The 16975-nt window shown below is 42.9% G+C and overlaps 1 protein-coding gene across 5 annotated transcripts in view; it reads left to right on the top strand.

The window, feature by feature from the left end:
• Positions 1-16975, top strand: part of GJC1 (gap junction protein gamma 1) — a 72676-nt gene that overhangs the window by 25488 nt on the left and 30213 nt on the right. The window contains exons 2-3 of one of the 5 annotated variants that reach the window (XR_011359808.1): positions 169-229; positions 13297-13411. Coding sequence is in view for 3 of the 5 variants with exons in the window: in XM_069953315.1 (XP_069809416.1) it covers positions 4506-5698 (1193 nt within the window). In the remaining 2 variants the exon portion in view is untranslated. Of the gene's footprint in view, positions 1-168; positions 230-446; positions 500-4505; positions 8058-13296; positions 13412-16975 lie in introns of those variants that run through there. The other 4 variants (XM_069953316.1, XM_069953317.1, XR_011359809.1 and 1 more) reach the window with 4 other exon arrangements.

Here is a 16975-nt window from a genome sequence, read left to right as displayed (position 1 = left end):
ATCAACTTCTTAGGGTGAGGCCTTCAAACGACAACAACAACATCCACAATATACTATATATAACCAAGGAATCTGTTATGCCTGTTTGGAATCCCCAGAATACAAAACTGTTAACCCTATTGAAAAGTTTGGACTTTTTCTTTATTAAAATAATTTTTTTTTTTCCAGTCGGATTTCTGAAATGTTCATGTTTCTGTGAAATATCAGCTGACCAAAAATAGGGATACAGGTATTTACTCTTGCTTATGTTACTATGCTTGTTAGGTTATGGTTTGAAGATGCCCAGATAATGCCCCAATGCACACCTGCATATGGTGACTAATGCCTTAGTATTAATTATTATAAAAAAAGTAATAATGTATAAAATTTGCATCACTGGTATATTCCCTAAAAAATTGGTTTTCTAATGTTCTCAAATTTCTTAATATAGATAGAACTATAAACCTATGGGATTTATGCAAATGGTTATGTGGATACTCTTGACTCTTCGTGGTTAAATGTAAATATCTACTTTTATTATTTTTTTCTGTCATCTGTCAAATATTATTCCTTATTAAGCATTAAATAGCAATTTCACACTACATCAAGCCCTAGACGATCCTGGACGTACATGTACGTCCTGGAAGTCTGTTACCAGGTCTCTAGGGAACTATGAAGCACGCTCCGAAGCGGAGCGCGCTTTGTAGCAGGTGGGGGCCGCTGCAGTGAGCAGCCGGGCCCTCACCGTTAATGACAGGTTGCGCTGCAGCCCATCATTAACCCCTTAAAAGGCGCAATCGAGGCGTTTAAGTGTAAGTGACAGGAGTAGCTTCTGTTACTTACTGATTGGGACCCCTGCAGTGTGACTGTGGGGGTCCCGATCGCTTTTATGGAACGTTGGAGGTCTCTTACTTTCCTCCGTGCGGTCCGATTGGTGCCCTGCAGATTGAGCCTGCCACCGGCAGACTCAATCAGCAGAGTGCCTATAACACTGATCAATGCTATTCCTATGGCATAGCAGTGATCAGTGTATGCAGTCTAATGATTGCATGTAAAAGTCCTGCAGGGGGACTTTAAAATTTGTAAAGAAAAAAAAAAAAGTTTATAAAACTACACCAAAGCCCCTCCCCCAATAAAGTTTAAAATCCCATTATATAAATAAAACATATAAAAATATTTAAATAAATAAACTTGTTATATACCGTAGCGTGCGTAATTGTCCGATCTATAACAATCTGCATCCTGAACGGCGTAAACGAAAAAAAATACCAGGATTGGCGATTTAAAAAAAAAAAAAAATTTTTGTTACTATATATATATATATATATATATATATATATATATATATATATATATATAAATTTAACAGATGTCAAAACATCCCATCTACACAAATGTGTTAATAAAGAGGAGAGATCATGGCGCAAAAAATTATGCCCCATACAGCCCCGTAGGTGAAAAACTAACACCGTTATAAGAGTCACAATAGGACTATATATATATATATATATATATATATATATATATATATATATATATATATATCTACATATGGTTGTGTTCGAACCAGGGCTGTGGAGTCGGCAAGCCGCGGCTCCAACTCCGACTCCTGAATTTTATCAGGTCCGACTTCTGCTCCTTCATAAATGGCCAGTCAGATACCAGTGGAGTTATTTATCACACTGGCTCAGAAGCTTCTCCCTAATGCATGGGTCTCAAACTCAATTTACCCGGGGGCCGCTGGAGGTAGAGTCTGGGTGAGGCTGGGCCGCATCAGGTTTTCCACAAGAAGGGGACTGGGGGGAGCTGGGGGGTGACACGGGACTGGGGGGAGCTGGGGGGTGACACAGGGGACTGGGGGGAGCAGGGGGGGGTGACACAGGGGACTGGGGGTGACACAGGGGACTGGGGGGAGCAGGGGGGGTGACACAGGGGACTGGGGGTGACAAAGGGGACTAGGGGTCTCTGAGAGGAGACTGGGGGTGACAAAGGGGACTGGGAGTCTCTGAGAGGGGACTGGGGGGTTACACAGGGGACTGGGGGGAGCTGAGGGTCACTGAGAGGGGACTGGGGGGAGCTGGGCACACACCCCTCCTCCTCTCACCCCCCCCCCCCCCCGGCACTGGCGCGCTCCTCTCAGCCGCACATGCAGCTCCTCAATCTCTGGAGGAGGAGGCCGCGGGGACTGCAGGGGGAGGTGATCGCATCGCTGCAAGTCCTGGGGCTGTAAAGCAGGATCGGGGATCTGCACTGCATCCCCCGATCCTGCTGAACAGCCCCGGGACTTGCAGCGATGCGATCACCTTGGAGTCCCTGCGGCCTCCTCCTCCAGAGACCGGGGAGCTGCATGTGTGGACACTAGGGGTCGGCGGCTCTGCCAGGCGGCTGTTGGCCCCTGCACCGCACAACTCCCCTCCCACCACCGCCGCTGCCCACCTCTCCGTCGTCTTCGGGAGGCCGGTCGAACAGCTGCAGCCGTCTCCCTCTGCCGCGTCATCAGCTGCTCAGCCGCGATTGGCTGAGCATAAAGTTAAGCTCAGCCAATCGTGGCTGAGCTGCTGATGAGGGCCGCACTTACAGGGAAGCTACCATTGAGGTGGGGGCCGCAAACTAGTGTCCCGAGGGCCGCAGTTGGCCCGCGGGCCGCGAGTTTGAGACCCCTGCCCTAATGTATTACATGATCCTGGGGCGACTTCTGAGGGAATAAGGAAAGATATAAAGCACGATTCTCCTCTTTGTGCGCGTGCATGCGTGCAGTGGATGCAGCCAGTCTCCAGCCTCCGTGTCCTGAACAACTCAGAACTAGACTAGATGGAGCAGGTGGCCTTTTCCTGCTGACAGTTTCTAACTATTCACCATACAAAAAGACACTCTACTAACAATGCCAGATACCTGTGATATAGAGGGCTCAGCCATAGTGATATAGAGGAGTCACTGTGGGAGCACGCCATGGCTCGGGCGCACACACACACAGCCTGCTGCAGCCATAGCGCACACACTTAGCCTTCTGCAGCACATACACACACAAACAGCCTGCTGCACCCTTAGCATACATGCACACACACAGCTGCAGCCATAGAACACTAGAACACTGAGGACAGAGGTTACTGCTGCACTATTTATGTCTTCTCCTCCTCCTCTATATTACACAAGATATCTCCATATTACACTGCTCTTATGCAATCATCCGGCATCCAGGAAGAGAACAGCAGAGATATGCCCCCCCCCCCCCCCCCCCCCCACACACACACACACAATGGACTCTTCCAGCTCAGAAACAAACTGCCAAATAGTGACTGACAACTTTTCCCCGACCACCCTTATGTAATAGGGCCAGTGTTCTATTAGAATGTTGCTCAAAAAATATATTGATGAGCAAAACTTATAAAACTCAATTCTAAATTTTTTAAAAGATTTTCTCCAGCCAAAACTAGTTCCGACTCAACAGCCCTAGTTCGAACTGACCTATAGAATAATGGTATCACATTGCTTTTACCGTATAATGCATTGCATAGACACAGGAACCACTCAAAAGTTACCATATTGCATTCTTTTTTTCCAATTTCACCAATTTATATTTTCATAAATAATATTTTGGGGGTTCTGTCATACATGTTATGGTAGTATGAAAGATGCCATTACAAAGTAAAACTATTCCTGAAAAAAACAAGCCCTTACATGGCCCTGTAGATAGAAAAATTAAAGTGCTAGAGCTCTTAGAAGTGGAGGAGGAAATAACGAAAACGCAAAAATGGAACGGGGTCATTTTGGGCTTGGTCCTTAAAGGGTTAAAGGAGAAATCTGGCAAAAAAATTTTGTGCTTTGCTCCCTGCAATTACTACTGCATCAAGGCTTCACTTCCTGGATAAAAATGGTGATGTCACTTCCTGGATAAAATGGTGATGTCACGACCCAACTCCCAGAACTGTGCGGGCTGTGGCTGCTGGAGAGGATGATTGCAGGGGGACACAGGGCCCTGGAGGGACACTGAGCATCCCTCTGCCATCATCCTCTCCAGCAGCCACAACCCGCACAGGAGTCAGGCTGTGACATCACCATTTTATCCAGGAATGAAGCCTTGATGCAGTAGTAAGTGCAGGGAAAAAATAACTTTATAAGCATTTCCTGTAATAAGTGTATATTGGTGATTTTTATAACTTTTGGGGGGCGATACAATACTTTAATAAAAAATTTTGGCAGACTTCTGCTTTTAAATATCATACAATATAATGAGATCCATGAGTGTTTGTATGTCTTTGTGATGTACAGGATAGTGAAATGAACCAAGCGGCTATCTCACTTACAGTAGGGTGTGACATGGCTTCTCCTTTAAGTTTAATTAATTGATAGGAATTAGGAATTAGGAATAGGAAGTATAGAAAGTAGTAAATGACCTGTCTTGGTGTATCTTTTCTGAATCATTTAAAACTAGGACACCCTGTACATGGATTTTCTTGATGACTAAAATAGTGAAAATATAGCTTCGTGAGTTTACTAATCCACTACTTTCCCCTTTTATGTTCAAGGAGGAGCAAGCAACATGAGCTGGAGTTTCCTAACACGGTTGTTAGAGGAAATCCATAATCATTCAACATTTGTAGGAAAAGTTTGGCTGACCGTGCTTATAGTGTTCCGCATAGTTCTGACTGTCGTAGGAGGAGAATCCATTTATGACGATGAACAGTCTAAGTTTATGTGCAATACTGAGCAGCCTGGTTGTGAAAACATTTGCTATGATACCTTTGCCCCACTCTCCCATGTTCGGTTCTGGGTATTTCAGATTATCTTGGTGGCCACTCCACCTCTCTTGTATTTGGGCTATGCTGTTCACAAAATTGCAAAGTTGGAGGAGCGTAATGAGCACGACAGGAAGGCACGGGTTAGATCTTCGTCCTTGCGCTGGAAGCAAAATCGTGCTCTTGAGGAGGTGGAAGACGACAATGAAGAGGAGCCAATGATGTATCCAGAGACGGAACCGGATAGTGATAGAGGAAAATTAAACCACAGCAAGATAAAACATGATGGACGCAGACGAATAAGAGCTGATGGGTTGCTGAGAATTTATGTACTTCAGTTGTTGGTTAGGACTGTTCTCGAGATTGGATTCTTGGCAGGCCAATATTTCCTGTATGGGTTTGAAGTGATTACCAGATATGAATGCAAACAGGAACCTTGCCCGCATATTGTGGACTGCTTTGTATCCCGGCCCACGGAGAAGACCATCTTCTTACGGATTATGTATGGGGTAAGTGGTCTGTGCCTGCTCCTGAATATTTGGGAGATGCTACACCTTGGTTTTGGGACAATACGGGATGCACTTAATAACCAGAGGAGACAAGTGGATGATTCTTCTTCTTCATATAATTATCCTTTCTCATGGAACACCCCTTCAGCCCCTCCTGGATATAACATAGCTGTGAAACCAGACCAGATCCATTACACGGAGCTTACAAATGCCAAAATAGCTTATAAACAGAACAGGGCCAACATTGCTCAGGAACAACACTATGGGTATAGTGACGTCAACATTCCTACTGAACTAGAACACCTTCATCGGGAAGTCATTTTGGCTCAGGAACGGCTTGAAACGGCCATCCAGTCTTATAGTAGCCATAGCAAACCACCTTCCACCAAAGAGAAGAGGTCCAAGGAAAGCTCAAGTAAAAGCAGTGTCAGCAGCTGCCGCTCTGGAGATGGAAAGAAAACGGTGTGGATTTAATGCACCAGGTGAAAGTTGTGACTTATCGTCTCCTGTAAGAACAGACGGCGATCGCTTCCATTCCTGTAAATATTTCTGTATTTCTGTTCTGTTGGAGAATAACAGACATCCATGCCTTGTACATGATGGGAAAAAAAACAGCCTGTTCTCTTGGCTCATGAAACTGTGACTGTGACCTGCGATCTGTCACACCGTACATTCCTGTCTCTATTGGTCATTATTATATTCTTGTTTATGGAATGCAGATGTTTTTTTATATTTCTATTAAATGCTATGTTCTTTTTTACATCATACATGTGTAGTCAGTATTAAGGGAAGGTCATTTATCAGAGTTGTGTTTTGTTTTTGTTTTTTTTGTAGCTGCAGATCACTAGATAAATGACTACTGCCTTTACCTGTCGGCAGCCAGCCTGCATCTCAGGTCTCCACTGTGGCCCTCAAAGTGCCTTATATTTTTGTGCAGAGTGCTGTATCAATATAATGTATATGTTTTTTATCCCATCAAACATGGCTGACCTCACATAATAGATTGTTCATGAAGCCTATTGCAATAGACAATTTCTTCCCTATCGTATAAAGTTTAGTTTATCCACCCCACTGTGGGAAAGGCATTTGTAGATGGAAACCAGATCTCCAACTTCCACTTCCGACCCAATTCATCAGATATTTGTTATGGGATAAAGTCATTCCAGTTAACAGCCAAAGACATGACTGATGTATACAGAGAAAGAGCATCTCTTTGTCTCATGGTATGTTCATTTCTACCTTTATGAGAACAAGTGCCTCCTTTCTCTGCTTTGTTTTTTGCTAATTGTTATTTAAATGTATTATAGCATTCCTATGTAAGGTTTCAAATGTGTCTCCTAATGATGGCTTTATGGTAAATGGTGCATATAAGTACATATGTGTTTTACTTAAGACTTAGGCCTCAGGGATACAGCGTTCTGGCAGCCAACAGTGTCCCCACAATATGGAACAGCAGGTATGCTCTAAGCTGCAGTATGGTTCCTCTGCAGTAGTTCATCCGATAGAACATGACACCAATATTTTTTTGTTCTTGTTAAATTATCTATAGCCTACAAATGCTTGAAATGGAAGGCCTATGGAGGTACAGTATGCTTTGGGTGCCATATTACAATTGGCAATGTTCCTTTTGTTTGTTTGTTTTCTTTTGTTACAATATGGTAGGCAGGTTTTGAGTCTAATCCGTATTAAAAAATTCTTGGTTGTCTTGAAGCTATCCCTCTAAATATTAAACTGTAGACTACAAATGATGCTTACACATTCTAGCAATTCAGTGCTTTCTCTAAGTGCTTGGCAAAAATGGTACTTTTTGGTACATAATGCATATTTTTATTCCCCAAAGTTCCCCACGAGATGCTAGCGTGAACCTAGCTTAAAGGGGTTATTTGAAGACTAAAAAAAGTTTTATATGTTGCTAGGGGTGCACGTAAAAGAATTTTAAATGTTTTTTTTTTTTTGTTTGTTTGTTTGTTTTTTTTCAACCTGCACCCAGAAAACATAAACTTTTTTTTTTTTGAGGGGGGGGGGGGGGCTTTGGTTAACCCCTCTAAACTGTACCATGACCCAAGGTTAGTATTAGCCTCTATTTAAAGGGAACCTGTCATGACGTTCACACGGCCTGAAACACATGTAAGGCTGCATTCACACATCCGTAGATTTGCAGGCATTTGATATCTGACAGTAGGTGTCTATGGTATCAGCTATGCAAATATTTGCCCAGTAACACCATAGTCCTCATGCAGCCATGCATATTTGTTTTTTCACCAAGCTGAATATGGACCATTTTTTTAAATCTAGAAAATACTTTTATATTAAGTTCTGTGGATCCCTACAAAACATTGTTACATCGATAACAGAAAGAAATCTTATTGTAGGGCTAATCTACATGAATGTATTACAACCTACATGCTGTGGAGGGTTATAACAGTCTGCAGGGCCCTACTGTACCTTTGCATATATCCAAAGCTATATAGAGGGATACAGAGTTATTTATACCATTTTTTTTTTAATTGTTGTGTCTTGCTCCATTGGATGCCATATAAAAATAGTATATAGGAAGATGTTACATACATATAGAAGGTAGCTTATAACGTGCCTATGCCTCCATGGTACTGAACTTTAGGAACTCTATGCACCTCCTCTGCACACGTCTACCATATACATGGTGCCTGAAGTAGACTGTTACCTGTTAACCTGGACGGGTAAGCGATCATATGAAATTACTCATCTCCCGACATTATGCATCAATATGATGACAGGAGTGAACAAGATGTTTACACTGTAAGGGTAGGTTCACACTAAGTAAATCAGGCAGAATCCCGCCTGCCTCTGTTTGCCATAGCCTGTCTATGGGAGAGCGTGCACTCCTCCGCTGCCGCCACTCTCTGCTTGAAGAAGTGACATGTCACTTCTTTGAGCGGGGAGCGGCGGCAGTGGAGGAGTGCGTGCTCTCCCATAGAGAAGCAGTGTCACACTGAGACAGGCGGGATTCCGCAGCAAAGCTTTATCGCCGATTTACTCAGTGTGAACAAACCCTAATGCGGCTGTGTGACTTTATCAGTACAGTCTTGCAAAGGTTTAAACATTTCCCCACTCCCAGCATTGTATTGATACATGATGCGGGGCAGTGAGTCATTTTATATCATTGCTTATCTGTCCTTTGTTCAGTATTTCAAGGAAATGTGTGAATAAGCCCTTAGATGTGTAAGAGATGACGCCCATGACATCAGTCACACCATTGTCACTTTTCATAGTGCTATACTGCCCAATGGTCTTTGTGCAGTTTTAAATTTGTGTTGTCTCACGTTTCCAGAAACCAAAATCTTAGCAGTGCCCAAAGATTTAGGAGCCATACAGAGTTATGCAGCTCCTCTAGGGAAATAGATATTTGTTTCCTCAAACCTTTAAGTTACAGTGGAAGTAGCAGTAATGCCACAATTGTGGAGTTATCGAGCGGTATCCTACAAATTGTTGGCTATGCACGGAGTGTACCCAAGTGCCAGAATATTATATGGCTGGATTTCAGCCTTACTTTGTTTCATGCTATTCCACATATCTCTCACTTTGGTGTATTATTGAGGTTGAGTTCATTGCATTACTGCAGTAAAGTGTGTGTAATTCAGCTTCAGTTTTTACTTGGTTGTTGCTTTAATTTAATACCAGTGAACCCCTCTGGATGTTGCCCATGGAACTACATAATACATACATGTTCTTAGTGTCCATGCTACCAGTATAGACATTATGCGATGTTCGATCAGGTCCTACAGTATCTTTTTTTGTTGTAACCATTTTATAGAACATACAAAGTGGTGCTCATAATTAGAGATGATCGAACAGGGCCGAGGTTCAGGTTAGTACCTAGGCTGTATCCCTGTTTTCCAGGCGGTACTCGGGCTGTCTCCACCTTTACCAGGAAGGCAGCGGGAGTCAAATGCCGATGGTTCAGGTTCATACGCACCTGAACCTCGGCCCTGTGCGATCATCTCTACTCATAATGGCAGTATTACCTTCATTTAAGCCTCGTATTCATGTTACATGCTATCGTGTGTGTATAACATGCAGCTGTGTAGTTTTACTTTTTCATGGACTCTTTTATGTTTACTTGCTGTACATAGCATCTCACCAACCGAGAGCTGCCTTCCTTCTTTCCTTAATGGGTATTCTGACAATATTATTTCTTATCTACAGGATAGGAATAACCAGCTGATTGTTGGGGTCTGAGTGCCAGTCCCACACCTCTCGTGTTCAGCCAGCTTTCTATTCATTCTCTGTGGTGCCTCGAAATATTGTTGAGTTTAGCACTCTTCTCTAAACCCATGGTGAATTAATGGAGCATTGGGTGCTTAAAGCAAATGTACCATTAGGTACATCACTTTTTTCTTTCACAGTAGCAAACTTGCGCCGGCGCAGGGATCCCGTTGGTATGGTCCTTTCTTTAGAATCAATGGAGCCACGTCACAAGGGAGGGGATATTGTCACTCTGGGGCCAGCGGGACCACCCCAGTGCATAGATAGTTCACGGTAGTGCACGGCCAAAGAACTGCGCCGAGCGTGAAAACCAAAAAGGGTTTAAAAAAAAAAAAAAGGACGCAATAGGATCCCCATGGTGGTGCCTATGTGCTACTGTAAAAAAAAAAAAAGGGGTGTACCTAATGGTACATTCACTTTCAAGGTGTTATCCAGTTAGGTATAATACATGTTGAATTATCCCCCCTAACAATTCATTCCACACATGTCTTTACCATTTCTATCTCCTTCTCCCAGTTTTGAGCTGCTGCTTTCTGCTAAAGAGACACAAATCCTCTTTGCTTTGCCCACTCCTCCCCCCTCCCTTCTGAGACAGCAGATGTAAGCAACTCTCTGGATGGCGGTTTCTGTACTGTTTCTTCTATTTGTACAGCAGGAAGGGTTAATTACAGTAAGGTCACAAGTAACATGACCTCAGATTACCCTCCCGGCTTCACACAGTGTATAAACAGCCAGTCAATGATGTTATTTACATGAGCCATCTCAGAGAGGAGGTGGGAGGAGGGTTTGAGAGCAGAGAGGAGAAAGCAGCAGCTCAAAACTGATGGAATGAGATAGAAAAGGTAATGACATGTATGGAATGATTCAACATATATTTTACCTAGCTGGATAAGCCCTTTAACATTCATTCCAGGGACATTTTTGTTTTTGGCGTGGGTATGGATCTCAGCATTTGGGCCCCACTGATCAGCTTGCTGCCTTCTATCCTCTATGGATAGGGGTGACTTCACATATTCACATATTCAACTTTTGGAATTCAAAGAGTAGCCTATAGTAAACAGCCATAAAGCAGACTTGTCCTATGCAATGCTATGTGGACCTTCCCACCGGGGAAATGAAAGGTCGAGAATGTTTACAGTGTTATATGCATTCAGGAGATTATTTCTCTGATAAAGTTTAGTAAAACATCCTTGATGCCAAATGTGAACGACAGATAGGAAACGCTAAAGATTAGTTTCTTTCCTGTGTATACAATCTGCAGAAATTTCGGTAACTTTAGATACCTTACTTATCGGCCATGTGTTTTACAGCTGTACAATAGCACAAACTCCGTCACAGCATTTCCTATTTCTGTATAATTTGATACACTGTCTGGAGATTATCTAAGTTCCTATCATGAAAGGCTACTCTGAATTCTAGAAGAGACGGTTTTCCCAACATTAACAGTATATATTTCCCAGAAGGCAAATTAGCAGATAATAGCAAGAAGTTGGTGGACTGTACAGTGATAGAATTTCCTGACATAGCAGCACCAGAGCCTGAACTGCATTAGGATTCATTCACATTGAATAGATAATCTACCTTCTGGTGGTATGACATCATATACCGCAGCGGGTCTGTGGCCAGTCAGTTGAGTTGGTTGGACAGAACATAGTCATCTAGTCAATACATTTTATTTATTTATGACCACAGGAGTCCCGCAAGAAAGAGATATGTAGTTGAAATGCTCATTCTATTAAACTCAGCAACTTGTGCCTGGTCTACTCCGTTTAGCAGTCCAAAGGATATACCTGTGTGCTATTCTGCTGGTATGCTGATTTATACCCCAAATGTTAGCTACCTATCCAGTGTGAACATAGTCTTAAAGTGTACCTATCATTACAACAAACTTCTGACATGTCATAGCCACATGCCAGAAGTTTGTATTGGTGCAGTCTGGGTGCTGAAACCTCCTCTTATTGCTAGAATGAAGGTGCAGGTGCACTCAGCAGAACACGATCATCCTCTTCATCTTCGATCTCACTGCTAAAGTAGCAGTAGACTTAATTATAATGAACCCTATGGGTCCATTTACACAGAAAGATTATCTGACAGATTATCTACCAAATATTTAAAGCCAAAGCCATAAATAGACTATAAACAGAGATCAGGTCATAAAGGAAAGCCTGAGATTTCTCTTCTTTTTTAAGCCATTCCTGGCGTTTGCTTCAAATCTTTGGCAGATAATCTGTCAGATAATCTTTCTGTGTAAATGGACCCTGTGGACCTTTCATTAAACTCATTACATAGGCTCCATTATAATTCATTCCACCGCTACTTTAGCAATGAGAGCTGCTTGGGATGCCCACTGATAAAAGCCACATGTTGCTATGATATTTCAGAAGTTTGTTGTAATGATGGGTATGATTTAAACGGAATCTTTGTTATAAAAAAAAAAAGTCTGTGTTTTCTTTTTTTATAAACAAAAGAAATGTCAATAAAAAAAGGATCAGATTAAAAAAAAGGGAATCTGTCAGATCTATATCATGCAGTTTGAAAAGTTATAAAATCATGTTTTCCTTCTAAGTTTGGATGCAAAACATGATTTTATAACTTAGGCAGATGGCTGATAGGGAGGCAAATCAAATTATATCTGTCTCTTAGCTGATGGCCATTTGCTATGTCTGCAGCTCTAAGCATGATATAGATCTGACAGATTCTGATCGCAGTACGGCCTCATTTGATCGGGTGAAATGATATCAGGAGGATTTGAAGTGGATTACTACCCTGCACCTGACAGAGTCAGCAGGAGATGTGCAATCTGTGTCTTAGTTGTGCAGCCTCATCTATTGTGATCATATAATAATTTTCTTTTATTAGTGTACACTAAAGGATATTTTGCTTGCAGTAGTCTCCTGGTAGTCCTCCTTATATGCCATGATGTAAACTGGTATTCCATTGTTACACAAATAAAGCTCAATTTTTTTTCTTTTTGTTTTTATAAAAATCAAACTTTATTATTGTATAAGTAAAAGTTATAAAAATGTTGTATTCCTGTTCCTCACCATTGTACAATCTCAGGGAAATATAACAGAAGTAAAAGGGGTACCCCCAGCAAGACTGCTCCATCCCTAGAATTATACAAGGTCCACTCATTAATAGTGAAAAATACAGCAGCTATAGTTCTGGTCAACTGGGCCTGTCTGTGTCTTGCATCAGGGGTGCCCAACCTATGGCTGTTGCATGGGAATTGTAGCTTTGCGACAGCTGTACGGAACGCTTACCCCTATAATAGTAGCCTATTACCACCAATATAGTCCACACAACTAAACACATAGTTGTTTTTTTTCTTGGGGTTTGCTTCAGTGTATAAATGTAGGTAAACTATATGAGACTGGTGTTCCAGTAATTTAGCTCATATCACATTATGCATAATTGCCAAACTGTTGTGGGAAATATTTCCCATTCATTGACCGCAAACAGACATCTTGAAAATGGTGAGGAATGAAAGCACTAATGGCATTAGATATTTGTGTATCTTTTCACTATAATAGTATTAAGCTTTCTAAGTCTGTATGATTACAGGATGGTCAGTATTAATGTCGGGAGTACAATATTGGAATGGTACCACTTACTTTGTATTACTATATTTATATGTAATGTGTACATACTTTATGTTTGTAAATGAGAACAAAAGTTTTGCATTTGAAATAATAAATCAAGATAACATTTAACCGTCGTTTGCTGCTTTTATTCTGAACCATTTAGTTGTGAATATAGGAAAGGAACTTGCTTTAAATGTTCATATTTTGTTCAGGATAACAACATAAGGTAAATCTCCTCGGCAGGAAGAAGCACCGGTGGGCGTGAAACGCCTGTCCCGAGGGGGCACGTGCCCGTGAGTCCAACTGGCCTACCTCTCTGTGCATTATTGAGTAAAAAAGCCTCAAGCCTGCAAATTCGGTAAGTGCCCTGTGGTCTTTGTTCTACATCATTATTGTTTGCTTTCTTCACTATTGCTGGGAGCACCTCCAGCACAGGCATAGTCCATCACACCTGAAGTGCTTTATTACGACAGTGCCGACTACACACACCTAGGACACAAGGTAAGTCTTCCATAGTATGTAAGGCATCTCCTTATTTCTTTCCTTGGCCCTTCACTTCTGCTCTGCGCTCAGTGGGGAGATACCATATCATTATTCGGCAACATTGTACACGCATTGGAGGACATAGTTTTGTCTTCATGCGATGAATGTGATATGGTACCCATTCCCATTCCTCCCAGAAAGAGATACTTCCCAGATGACTTCAGGTTGGACGTAACATGCCAGGGAGCAAGAAAGGGAAGTACCTTTTCTGTTCCCTAGACAGCCAATTTTTCAGATCAATCTGTATGCTTGTATGGATAGAGGAAGGACCCTAAATTACTTTGTTCAATGGACTTACTGAAACACATTGCTGAGCATGTGTAGCTGTATGATGAGTGCTTGCTTTAAGCTTTATCAAATTCTAAAGTTATAAACTACTATTTATGGCACTTTGTATCGCTGTGGGTTTTGGGTTACAGATCTAATTGTGATCAGCAGAAACTCAGCGTCCAGAACTCTGATTTAGAAGCTACAGGCAAAGATTCAGTCAGGCACATGACTGCTCAGTGAAGACTGTTTTACAGAGATCAGTCTCCAGGAAGATCTGAGGGGGAGGAAAAGCCTTTGCTTATACTCTGTGCTTGGCGGGCTGTGTCCATATTGGCCCCCTCTGAGTTTATATGACCCTCAGGAAGGTCACTGTTCAGAACTTTGCATTACTGCAGTACTTCAGAAATCTACACACAGTCCTTCAATAACTTTGTATGCAAGTCATAAAAGATCTTGCAGCTTTTTATTGGTGGTTTATGCAGTATTGTCTATGCACTATCCCAGACTCATCAGATGAAATACCTTTTGTATGCTGAATATTTTTTTTTCCTAAAGAAAATAACAAATTGCAAAAGATGTACAACTAGTCTATAAGCTCAATTTATAAATCAATATGCGATTGGTGTGGATACATCTCCTGCCGATCAGTTGTTTACCAGGCACAGCTCCATTCGTTTTTTTGGTGGCTGGATCTGGTACTGCAGTTCCATCCTAAATTGAGAAGATTGGTCAGCAACACCAGGCACGACCACTACAAAAGGATGATAATGTGCCCGGTAAACAATGAAATGATCCTTTTAACCAGTTGATCATTTGAAGTCGGACCCCTACTGATGTGATATTGATGGACTTATCCTAACGATAGGCTGACAATAATAAATGAACAGAAAACCCTTTAAACCTTGTAAAACAATTCTGAACAAAAAGATTTGTAGTGTTGTGCACAGAGCTGGGAGAAGCCATATGCTTCTCCCTCATCATTCTCCCAGTTTATGGAAGTCTCAGCACCCAGACCCTGATCAATCACTTTTGACATGTCTCTACCACATGTGAAGGGTGTTTTCAAGTGACAGGTACACTTTAAATCTGCTCTTTTTGCTCTATTTTTCAAACTAGTTTTTATTCTTCTCTTCAGTTTTCACTATTCCCCCCCCCCCCCCCCCCCCCCCCCTTAATCCAGTGTCTGCTTTGCATTTTCTTTTAGACTTTAACCAAAGCTGAGGCACAAATAGAAAAATGTACAGTACTCCTCCGTCCTTATATGGTAACGGCTGAAAAACCAGAGACTGGTGATTAATATGAGAACGGCAGCTAGACGTGACCGCGTGCGCTCAGAATACACCCCACCAACGTCAGTATAAAAGTTTTACTATTGTTATCATAACATTTAGCATTCATCTAAATCTAATGCAATGCATCCTAACTATTCATGTAGAGAGTATAGACCTTTTACCTGGCACAATATTGTCGTCAATGGATGGTATGCATGGATAGATCCTCTATCTATCTATCTATCTCTCAATCTATCTATCTATCTTTAAACTGGATACAGGTTACTCGCGCTAGGAGCAGATATTGAAGGAGGTTTCCTCTCAGTTTCTGTTTGGATGGGCGACAACCCACAAAATATATAAATACAGCAGCAATAGATATTTATAAGGTCCTATCGCCTTTATGTTCCTATGCATTTCCTTTGCCTCCAATCATGCCAGTATGGTGTATACTTTTTTTTTTTCCTTTCAACATGGTAGCCTATTGGTGACTGATAGCATTGTATGGCATCCATCCAGTGGCGGTCTTTGGCACCAAGCACACCAAGCGATCGCTTGGGGCCCCCAACCTCCAGGGGGGCCCCCATGCCCCGCTCTTGTGCTCAAGACCGCTGGACATGGCCGCTGCCCTTCTCGCTGCTGCCATCTGAACTGTAACTATAAGCACTCGTAATGAGCGGTCATGGTTACATGCAGCAGCACTGACAGGGCGGGAGACATTGGCCCCCTTCCTGTCAGTCACTCTTGTGGCGGCAGGAAGGGTTTTCCCTGCGGTCACAAGTGGCAGCTTTGTCCTGGTGGTGCCGGCGCTCCAGTGACATCACTGGAGCATCGGCGCCAGGACAAGGGGAGTGCGGCCTCTTGTGATCGCAGGGAAAACCCTTCCTGCGGCCACAAGAGTGAAGAGAAGAGGAGACGCCCGGACCCAGGTGAGTATAAGTGTTTGTTTTATTGTGTTATATACTATATGGGAGGGGGAGCACACAGGGGCCTGTGTAACTGGGGGAGCGCACATCTGGGGTCTATATAAATGGGGGAAGCACACAGGGGGGCTATATAACAGGGGGAGCACACAGGGGGGCTATAGACTACTGGGGCTTCACAGAGGGGTCTATATACTACTGGGGGCAGCACACAGGGGGTCTATATACTACTTGGGGCAGCAGAATGAGGTCTATATACAAATTGGAGAGCACACAGGAGGTCTAAATCCAAGTGGGGGAGCACACAGGGGGGCTATATACTACTGGGGGAGCACACAGGGGTCTATGTACTACTGGTGGGGCACACAGGGGGTCTATATACTACTGGGGGAACATACAGGGGGTCTATATACTACTTGTGAGGCACACAGGTGGTCTATATATAACTGGGGGAGCACACAGGGGTCTGTATACTACTGGGGCAACACACAAGGGGTCTATATAATACTGGTGGGGCACACAGGGGGTCTATATACTACTGGGGGAACCACACAGGGGGTTTATATACTACTGGAGGAGCACACAGGGGTCTATATCCAAGTGGTGGAGCACACAGGAGGTCTATATCCAAGTGGGGGAGCACACAGGGGGGCTAAATACCCCTGAGGGAGCACACAGGGGGCCGATATACTAGTGGGGGAGCACACAGGGGGTATATACAACTGGGGGCAGCACACAGGGGGTCTATATACAACTGGGGCAGCACACAGGAGGTCTATATACTTCTGGGGGAGCACACGGGGGCCTATATATAACTGGGGGAACACACAGGGGTCTATATACTACTGGGGGCAGGACACAAGGGGTATATACTATTGGGGGCAGCACACAAGGAGTATATATTACTGGCGGTAG

Source organism: Dendropsophus ebraccatus, chromosome 14 (assembly GCF_027789765.1).
Source record: "Dendropsophus ebraccatus isolate aDenEbr1 chromosome 14, aDenEbr1.pat, whole genome shotgun sequence".
Lineage (NCBI taxonomy): Eukaryota > Metazoa > Chordata > Amphibia > Anura > Hylidae > Dendropsophus > Dendropsophus ebraccatus.
This window is presented reverse-complemented; position numbering and strand designations above follow the sequence as displayed.